Source organism: Ciona robusta, chromosome 5 (genome assembly GCF_009617815.1).
Source record: "Ciona robusta chromosome 5, ASM961781v2".
Lineage (NCBI taxonomy): Eukaryota > Metazoa > Chordata > Ascidiacea > Phlebobranchia > Cionidae > Ciona > Ciona robusta.
Window position 1 is genome coordinate 34,395 of NC_143239.1, and position 10,858 is coordinate 45,252.

General features: G+C 32.4%; 1 protein-coding gene across 5 annotated transcripts; it reads left to right on the top strand.

Moving 5' to 3' along the window:
• Positions 1-591: 591 nt before the first annotated feature.
• Positions 592-2,285, top strand: LOC149735222 (uncharacterized). Of its 5 annotated transcripts, XR_016384996.1 has the most exons (4): positions 672-812; positions 1,536-1,611; positions 1,679-1,794; positions 1,895-2,066. XR_016384996.1 is itself a non-coding variant. In XM_089877651.1 (3 exons), exons 1-3 carry the CDS (start codon positions 592-594, stop codon positions 2,128-2,130), a joined length of 573 nt encoding a protein of 190 aa, XP_089733777.1. In that variant the 3' UTR covers positions 2,131-2,285. The 5 variants fall into 5 exon arrangements, 2 of the variants coding, with proteins under 2 accessions (XP_089733777.1, XP_089733778.1); XM_089877651.1 differs by lacking the exon at positions 1,536-1,611 and having other exon boundaries at positions 592-812; positions 1,895-2,285; XM_089877652.1 differs by lacking the exon at positions 1,536-1,611 and having other exon boundaries at positions 592-812; positions 1,891-2,066.
• Positions 2,286-10,858: the final 8,573 nt, after the last annotated feature.

A 10,858-nucleotide genomic window follows, 5' to 3' on the forward strand; every position in this document is an offset into this window, starting at 1 on the left:
AAGACGCATGCGGTAGCATACAATTTAACACATCACAAGCGAAGCAATCGTTGTGAATTTATTCTCGTGAAAAATGACGTAATGAAACTCTGGTTCTCGTGCGGTGCCGACAAAGATGTTTTTTGGCTTCTGTCCAAGCTCAGCCGGGAAGATACTTTGTAATAATATATATTACAATTTGCGTTGGTTTCAATTTACTGAGCGTCGCTCCTCGCTCTTATATTTGCACCAATTAAAATTCACATAAACGCAATATACCTACATTCAAAGTTTAAACTATTCTTGGTTGCTGCATAGTACTCTAAACACTAGTAGGACAACGCTTGGCAATTGTTTGTTTGTTCTTTAATGACGTAATTTTTGGTCACGCATGAGTGGCTAGGTTAAGGCGGTTTTGTTTCTGATCGAATCAATTGAGCTGTGTGTATCGTGAATATTTATTTGGTTTGTACAAAATTACCTGGTAAGTGAATTCGGCAAAATGCTATGGTAAAAGCTTTTGTTAAATGTTATGTTTTAATTAAAATGCTTTATTAAATAGTGGATTGATATTTAAATAAGCTAAGCAACTTTTATATAAACTTTTCAAAAATGCCTGCTACCCACTGCGCTGTTCCTGGCTGCAACTGGTCGTACCACTTGGGTAAACGAACGAATGAAACCCGAAGTATCTTCACTGTAAGAAGACCTTCTTTTATAAAAGTCCCAACCGAAGCTGAACATCACACAATGTTAACAATTTTTTTGTTGAGTATGCGGTGTTCCACAAAGGCTAGTGGCGATAAAATAAAAGAAATGTTACACAAAGAATCGTAAGTAAAACTGTTGTAAAGTAAAAATATACCTATGTTTTTTATTACTGTAGTCTATTCATTATTTAATAAATGTTTTCATTACCCATTCAAATAGTACCGTCAAGTTTGCGCGAACAAATTATGGCATAGTTTTACATAACACTTTAAAGTTAATACCAAGCTTAGTATAATTTTTCAGAGCTGGTATTTGTGAAGCACATTTTTTGAAAGAGCACGTTATCAGAACCAGTGCCCGTTCAAAGTTAAAAGTAGGTGCAAGGCCATGTTTGAATCTCCCGAAGCAGTCCTCGTTTTCTCAGCCTTGCAGAAAAGAACCATGCTTGCGAAAGGCATTACCACAGAAATTGAGGCATAAAAATATTAGTGACCTTCAAAAGTCAATAAATAATCTGAATGCTGAAGGTTTGTAGACATATATATGTGTAACAGTAAGGTTAAGTTGATATAACAGAGCAATTGTCAATGAAGTGCTGTTCAGATTATCAGTTTTTTTATAAAGCTCTCACAGTTTCAAGGATGTGTAGAAATTGAGTACAGATCATAATAATAATCAGTATGGTCTAATGGAAACCTTGTAAAAGAAGATAAAAATTAACCCAAAGTACAGGCAAAATGTCAGAAAAAAGGTTTAAATTTTCCAAATTGTAATTGCTGTGTGTGATTAATGATAATACATCTTTAAACCGGAAGTATCAGTAGCCTAATATCATTCTTTAACAGGGGATTGGATCTTTTATAATTGGAAAGATAATCTTGTTGGGGAGTTAAAGGGAGATTATCTTATTCCTTTGATTAGGTTAGTAAACCGCTATTATCAGTAATAAAATATTTTTTTGTTAATTTCCATATTTCTTGCCTTATAGGGTGACATTTTCTCCAGATGCCACAATTGAGGAAGTTTTATATGGGGGCTGGCATGTTCCATTGGATAGATTAAACATTGGAAACCCCCGATATGAAACCCTCTACTCAATTTCAGGTCAGTATTTTATTGTTAGTTTGTAACTTTTTGTTTTAAAAATTAGCTTAGCAGCATGTGCATTTGTCAGTTGATTTTTAAAATACTCTTTTGCAGAAAGGCACACCTTTGGATATCGTTCCAACAACTTGGCTGACTGATGGGTTTGTCGGTACAGCGTCAATTAAAGTTTCCCCGGCAGATGTCAGAGACAAACCAGCTTCCACTAACTGTACAATATCATTAGGCCCTGCTTGCATGACATCGCTACATTCTGTCACAGTTGCACTTTCTTCCTCAACAAAATCCGTCAAAACTAGTTGTTGTATCGCATCCTCAGAAATACTCTCCCAATAATTTTCTGCCATCGCTATATAATTCACCTTATTTCTATTTAATTATCCTAATAAATACAAAATGTTTTGATATTCGCTATATACTTTTTTGTATCCAAAACTGAAACTTATATAAACATTACTGAACACAATAAATTATACTTGCGATTGCTTAAATTGGTGCAGGAACAGCTTACAAATGACTCAGGGAACTACATTTTCTTGGTATTAACCAACAATCACGTATTATACAATAATAACTTTTCTTAAACGCGTTTATTCTTAATTGGTTGGTTTGCCAGTCAGTCACTCTTCCTGTCTCATATACCGGTAAATATTATTAGAATTACACTGTATAAAAAAGATTCTCTTCAGAAGCAAGCGATATTCCATAACTAAAACCTCACTACGCAACTCTGCAATATCAATCATTTCGAGATTTATTACGTAACTCACTACAAAAAAATTAGCAAGACATTACTATAACCAACGCTGATACAATATATTACAATAAGACGACAGTATAATGGCGCTTCTAAAATCATATCCTAGTCACTCATGCGTGACGATTGTCTCGTTGTCCTACTACTGTTTTAGAGTACTATGGTTGCTGGCTTAAAATATGTCGGGATTTATCAAAGGCATTATGACGTAATCATCTTTGCATTTTTAATCCACGATGAACCTGCGTAAAACTTTTCAGTTGTTTCTGCCGATTGGATACGTCGTTTTAAAAAATGTAATATCATTTTAAATTCACCGCATCAAGGTTCCTTGTGACATGATTTGTGTCAAAATTGGTATAGTGGGTGTTAGGAAAATGCATTTTTTTAATATTTCCACGAACCGTTCCATCATTTTAGCTATTCGCGGTGTTCTCGCAGGGTAAACGATATACGATTAAAATAGAGCGCACGTTTATGTCGTCAATACTGAACTAAGAAACCAAAGAGTATATTGTTGGCCGAACGTAAGAAGGTTAATTTTAATATAATAGGATTTGTTTCTATTAAAAAAATCCGGACGTTTTTCGACGATCCGGACGGTGACATTATCACCGAAAAAGGGGTATTTTTACAACCCTGGACCTGTATAATAAACGCGTCTTTTGCGTTTATGTCGCATGTTAACTTAAGAATTTTGATTGGAAAGTAAAAATACAAATTTCAATGTCTGTATTGTAACAAACATTGTGTTTAGCCACACAAATTTTTTGACTGTATTTTATATTGTGTTCTCGAAAACAAACTATATAAGCAACAACGGGCTTATATCATAATAGGGATTAAGTAACAATTAAATTACTGTGGCACAGTAGAAACTGATGCATTGATTATTTGTCACAATAGCCATTATTGCATTCGGCTTGTTGGATTGAAGTTTAACGATTATTAAACATTTGTCTTCGTAACTTAAAATTGGGCTTATCAAGATCGCCGTTAGGACAAAAAGTAAACGTAATGAATTCAGCTGTTTATTAGACGAGAATTTGACAACCTGATGTCACGTCAAAGGTCAAATTTACAAATTGGTAATACTGCCGCTAGTGACCGGTGAAAATTTTGGTCTCAAAATGTTCCGTACGTCTTCCTGATACCCGCTGTATATTTTTTTTTGAAAAAACTCGAGCATTTGTGTTAAAAATTAACTTTGAAAGAGCGCAAAAACGTTCTGCGTCACCGTAACTCGCCTGACTTGCGTAACGTTAACGATTTATTACGTCACAATAGGAATATGTTACGTTACAGTAGTGACATATTACGTACGTTAGAGCAGGTTATAATCCTGATTTTGCACCGTTTTATGCTAGGGAAAACCCTAAGCCATAATTCTTAACCCAACCATAACCCCTACTTTCAACCCCCCAAAAAACCTAACAAATTACGTAATCTGTAATGTAGAAAACGAACGTGGTGATTCGCATTCTATGTCGTAATAATCTAACCTTTGACGGCTCGTGTGGAAAATACGGTGACGCGGCACGATTTCGCGCATTTTCAAAGTTAATCTTCGATACGAACGCTCGAGTTTAAAAAAATATATATACAGCGGGTTACGGGTATCAGGAAGACGTAAGAACACTTTAAGACCAACATTTTCACTGGTTACCAGCGGCAGTATTACCCTGTTCGTTTAATAAAACGAGTTTAAAATCAATAAGTGTTAGAGTCGTTAAGCGCGCATGCTAAGGGAAGAGCTGTAGCCCTCGCGTTTGGTATACGACCCTTGGTATACGTGGGTCAATTTGGTATTCAACCAAGATGGAACAGCTTTATTATTAAGTTTAACAGAAAAGTCATAACCTACAAAATACTATATATAACTTACGTGGGTAATCCTTTAGCTGGTGGCCACCTAAAATTTTGGTTTAAAAATGTTTCTTGGGTCTTACTGATACTTACTGTGAAACTTTTTTTGGAAGACTCGGGCGTTTATGTCGAAAATTAACTTTGAAAATGCGCGAAATCGTGCTGCGTCACCGTGTTTTCTACAGGAGCCGTTATGAATTAAACCAAGGTTGGATTATTACGTCATAGAATGAGTATTGTTACGTTTGATTTCCACGTTACAACAGTGGGAAATAACAAGGCTATAACGTCTTTTAAAGGGCCTAAACACACCCCACGTTACTTTTATTTTTTATGGTAAATTCATAAAGCGACTGTTTTATTGATTCCAAAAATACTTTGCTTATTAAAATTGGTCCAGTATAGGCGTAGATATTCGTCCTCAAACAGTGATCTCTAGCGCTACTCTTTTTTTACTACGAGCTTCGTGATTGTGACGTAGGAACGTACTAGTCACGTGACTGATTCATTCGTAAAAGCGAAACCTGCGTTTTTTTTGTGCTTTTTTGCGTTTTTTTTTTGTTCTCTCGTTTTTCGCTAAAAACACTGCCTCTCGCCTTTCTCAGTGTTTCTGAATGAGAGCGGCCACGCTTCAACAATTTTGTGACGTGTTTGTCACGTGGGTAGTACACTTCTCAATTTTTTCGCCACGCAACTTTCAAATCAGTTTTATGAATTTCACGGTGTTTGAGCTGGAATATCTTTGGTTATACAAAACCGATTAAAACAAGTAAGGTGTCGTTGGAATTAGAAAAACACACTCTATCTATTAAAGCGATGTACATTTGAGTGTGTTTAGGCCCTTTAACATACGTAATATACCACTATTGTGACGTAACAGACCACGATTGTAACGTAACAAATCGTTAACTTTACGCAAATCAGACGAACTACGGTGACGAAGCATGTTTTCGCGCATTTTTAAAGTTAATTTTGACACGAACGCCCGACTTAAAAAAAACTATATAGCAGGTATCAGTGAGGACTATAGAACATTTTGAAACCAAAATTTCAGGTGGCCACCAGCTAAAGGATTACCACTTACGTTGGTTCAAACTCAGATATTGACACTTCATCCAAACTTTCGGGTGATGCATCACTTGTTGTAATGGTCTTACAATCAGACATAGTAGCTCCTGTATCTATTTAATCGAAATTTATATTCAGCAAATTTTCATTCACTTTCGGCCTAGCAAGCAGTTTAGTACAAGAGTCGCAGAAACTAAAATGAAAGTTGAGTTTGACACTGATTGCAGTGATTGGTTGTTCAGTTTGCTCCTACTCATTTGGTTTCTCTTATTTAACGTCATCACGTCTCAACGCTCGCAATGCAGTACTCCGTACAGTTTATAAGCAAACAGAAAATTACGATAATAAAATTCGCTTTATTGTCTTAAATTAATAATGCATGATAATTATATTCGTTTGCGGTGCTGATGTATTTAAGGTTCATTTCATTTGACATTTTGTCACTGCATAAAGATACATTAATCAAAGCCAACATTTTAAACTTAACAATAAACCTTACAACACAAGTCATATTGATGAATAACATGGGACAGCTAAACAAGCTACTTCATATCGGGGTATAAACGTTTAAATCGCATTGGTAAATGTCCGGTTTTGAAGGTTATAACGGTTTTACCCATTATAGAGGTGAAGCATTTACGTCATAAACACTCTCTTTCAACAGACACACATGTTGAAATTATGAGGGAGAAAAATTCCGTTTCTCTCTTTTTTATAATGTTTTATCACACAGCAAAGTTACATTGGTTCGTATGTTAGGGCAGTGCTCTTCAACCGGTGTGCACGGTGCACCTAGGGTGCACCAAAATAAGCCAGGGGGTACACCAGAACAAAAGGGTATACAAGGGTGCATCACAAACTTCAACAATTTTCAGCAATAATATTCAGTTTTGAACATTTTTAACAAACTTAGCCACTTTCCTACAGTTTTTTTTATATGAATTCTATATCTTGTTTCACTGGTAATCGAGAAACGTCATGAGTTTTACGTTAAAACAATCAGGGGTGCATGAGTTTGTCGCAACAACTTTAGGGGTTCAACAACCCAAAAAAGGTTGAAGAGCACTGTGTTAGGGCAATCATTTATTGACATGTCAAAAAAGCCAAAATTGTTTTTAAAATCCTTTTTTTCAAACTGCATTGTCGTGGTGCAGTAGAAGTTGCGTTGTCAGTGAACTTTTCATTTTACATGTACACTTTGTAGCTTATTTTATACTGTAGTGTAGTACATGGTGCAATCATAATTCATAAAGTGAGATTATTAGGTTGATATTATGTGATGCTCAATACGCATAAAAAAGTATAAAAAAAGAAAACTAGTAAAAAATATTAAAAAAATCGCCTATTTTAAAAAAAAATATTTCTACAAAAATGCGTTATTTACCTACTTATTTTTTCCAACGTTACAATTTGTCAAAATTCGTTATTTAATGTCATATGTTTTAATTTATGTCAATTCTGGATTATACCAATTTTTATTTTACGTTTCGATTCTGCAATATACCAATCGTCATGTTGCTCTTTCACATATTGGGCCTGTGGTTCAATCGTTTTACACTTTGTAAACATTACAACACAAGTCATCGTGTGACAGAACATGACAAAGCTGGACAAGCGACATTAATTGTACCTGATTATAAACCTAATACAACTAACTCCCCTCGGTGCATATGATGTTCAACAATTTATTACACAAGATCAGTACCAAAATGCAGTTCTCTAATGATTAAAAACTAAATTCACAAAACCTAGATTAAAATCTAAACTCGCAGAACAGGACAAGCCAAGTGCCGTAAATGCCCTTACATTAAAATCGCGTTTAACAATACTAAAAAATGTCTAGAGTAATAAAATTGGTGTTTTACTAAACGTTTACCCTTTATAAATACATAGTAGGATGGGGAAAGATGGGACACTTTGTCAGACGAGCCATTTTTTAATCTTCTTTTTACGAAACTCCATTTAATGATAATCAGAAACATTACAAAACTATTCTACAGAAATATCACGACATTTTAAATCGCGTCAAAGCCAATTACCAATGTTGAATATTAAAAAAAATATGTTAAATAGAAACAGTTTTTTTGACGAGATAAAAAATGCAAAATAGTAAGGTGCCAATTTTAAATGCTCACTATAAACCAAAGTTGAGCCGATGAAATCTTGTAGTTAGCGAGTGTGAACGCTTAAACCAGTTTCATGGTTCATAAAAAAAACACTTAAATATCTCGTGAAGTTTGTTTTTGTCTAGTAAAACTAGTTTTCGTTTTTTTAAAAAAAAGGATATAAACATGAGGAAAATAGGTATTTCAATTTTGTGTCCCATATAGCCCCACATTGCAGTTTAGGTCTTATTGTCAAGCCCAAAATATTTGCTTTTAATTTAATAATTTATACCGCATGGGAAATTCAAATATAACAAACTGATTGAATAACTGGATAATATATGAAAAACATGATCAAAATTCAATCACTTTTACTTGGACATAATTTATGAAATGTGGCTTGTGAGAAAAATATGCATTTGTAGGATACAACATTTATACATATGTTCGAACAATACCCATTATCCATTAAACAACACCAGTCTTTCATACATTAATATACCGACAAAATGTTTATTTCCCGAACAAAAACGTGTTCGGGAAACAATATTTTGTTTCTGGAATATGATTTTTGTTTTTGCTTTTACAATACATTGTAGAAACAAAAACGCGTTTGGGAAACAATATTTTCGTTTCTGTAAAATAACTTTTGTTTCTGAATTTAAATTAAATTGTAGAAACAAAAACGCGTTTTAAAAACAATAATTTCGTTTCTGCAATATGATTTTTGTTTCTGCCTTTACAATACATGGTAGAAACAAACACGCGGCTGGAAAACAAAATTTTTGTTTCTGTAAAAATATTTTGTTTCTCAATTTAAATAACATTGCAGAAAAAAAAACACGTTGGGAAACAATAATTTCGTTTCTGTAAAATAACATTTGTTTCTGAATTTAAATTAAATTGTAGAAACAAAAAAGCGTTTTGGAAACAAAATTTTTGTTTCAGTAAAATTAATTTTGTTTCTGATTTTACAATACATTGTAGAAACAAAAACATGTTCGATAAGCAAAAATTTCGTTTCCGAACAAACATTTTTGTTTCTGAATTTATAATACATTGTAAAAACAAAAACGTGTTCGCGAAACAATAATTTCGTTTCTGTAAAATAACTTTTGTTTCTGAATTTCAATTAAATTGTAGAAACAAAAGCGCGTTTTGGAAACAAAATTTTTGTTTCTGTAAAATTATTTTTGTTTCTGATTTTACAATACATTGTAGAAACAAAAACGTGTTCGATAAGCAATAATTTCGTTTTCGAACAAACATTTTTGTTTCTGAATTTATAATACATTGTAGAAACAAAAACGTGTTCGGTAAACATTATTTTCGTTTTTGGAATATGATTTTTAATTCTCTATTCAAATTACATTGCATAAACAAAAACAAGTTTCGGAAACAATAATTTTGTTTTTGGAATATGATTTTTGTTTCTTTTTTAATATACATTGAAGAAACAAAAACGCGTTTGGGAGACAAAATTTTTGTTTCTGTAAAATTATTTTTGTTTCTTAATTTAAATTACATTGTAGAAACACAATCACGTTTGGGAAACAATAATTTCGTTTCTGGAATATGATTTTTGTTTCTGAATTTACAATACATTGTAGAAACAAAAACGAGTTTCGGAAACAATAATTTTGTTTTTGGAATATGATTTTTGTTTCTTTTTTAATATACATTGAAGAAACAAAAACGCGTTTGGGAGACAAAATTTTTGTTTCTGTAAAATTATTTTTGTTTCTTAATTTAAATTACATTGTAGAAACAAAATCACGTTTGGGAAACAATAATTTCGTTTCTGGAATATGATTTTTGTTTCTGAATTTACAATACATTGTAGAAACAAGAACGAGTTCGGTAAACATTATTTTCGATTCTGGAATATGATTTTTGTTTCTCTATTCAAATTACATTGCAGAAACAAAAACAAGTTTCGGAAACAATAATTTCGTTTCTGGAATATGATTTTTGTTTCTGAATTTATAATACATTGTAGAAACAAAAACGTGTTCGGTAAACATTATTTTCGTTTCTGGAATATGATTTTTGTTTCTCTATTCAAATTACATTGCAGAAACAAAAAACGAGTTTCGGAAACAATACTTTCGTTTCTGGAATATGATTTTTGTTTCTGCTTTTAAAATACACTGTAGAAAAAAAAGCGCGTTTGAAAAACAAAATTTTTGTTTCTGTAAAATTAATTTTGTTTCTCAATTTAAATTACATTGTAGAAACAAAAACTCGTTTGGGAAACAATAATTTCGTTTCTGGAATAAGATTTTTGTTTCTGAATTTACAATACATTGCAGAAACAAAAACGAGTTTCGGAAACAATAATTTCGTTTCTGGAATATGATTTTTGCTTCTGCTTTTACAATACATTGTAGAAACAAAAACTCGTTTGGGAAACAAATTTTTTGTTTCTGTAAAATTATTTTTGTTTCTCAATTTAAATTACAATGTAGAAACAAAAACTCGTTTGGGAAACAATAATTTCGTTTCTGAAATATGTTTTTTGTTTCTGCCTTTACAATACATTGTAGAATCAAAAACGAGTTTGGGAAACAATAATTTCGTTTCTGGAATATGGTTTTTGTTTCTGCCTTTACAATACATTGTAGAAATAAAAACGAGTTTGGGAACTAATAATTTCGTTTCTGGAATATGATTTTTGTTTCTGCCTTTACAATACATTGTAGAAAGAAAAACGCGTTTGGGAAACAATAATTTTGTTTCTGAAATATGATTTTTGTTTCTGCCTTTACAATACATTGTAGAAACAATAACGAGTTTGGGAAACAATAATTTCGTTTCTGGAATATGATTTTTGTTTCTGCCTTTACAATACATTGTAGAAACAAAAACGCGATCGCGAAACATTAATTTCGTTTCTGGAATATGATTTTTGTTTCTGAATTTACAATACATTGTAGAAACAAAAAGGTGTTCGGAAAACAATAATTTCGTTTCTGTAAAATAACTTTTGTTTCTGAATTTAAATTAAATTGTAGAAACAAAAACGCGTTCGGGAGACAATAATTTCGTTTCTGAAATATAGTTTTTGTTTCTGCCATTACAATACATTGTAGAAACAAAAAAGCGTTTGGGAAACAGAATTTTTGTTTCCGTAAAATTATTTTTGTTTCTCAATTTAAATTACATTGTAGAAACAAAAACGCGTTTGGGAAACAATAATTTCGTTTCTGGAATATGATTTTTGTTTCTGCCTTTACAATACATTGTAGAAACAAAAACGAGTTTGGGA

Coding starts and splice junctions, on each gene's coding strand:
- LOC149735222 (XM_089877651.1), top strand. CDS start 592: ATGCCTGCTACCCACTGCGCTGTTCCTGGCTGCAACTGGTCGTACCAC. Junction 813..1,678: donor GAAATGTTACACAAAGAATC/GTAAGTAAAACT, acceptor CTTGCCTTATAG/GGTGACATTTTCTCCAGATG. Junction 1,795..1,894: donor AACCCTCTACTCAATTTCAG/GTCAGTATTTTA, acceptor TTTTGCAGAAAG/GCACACCTTTGGATATCGTT.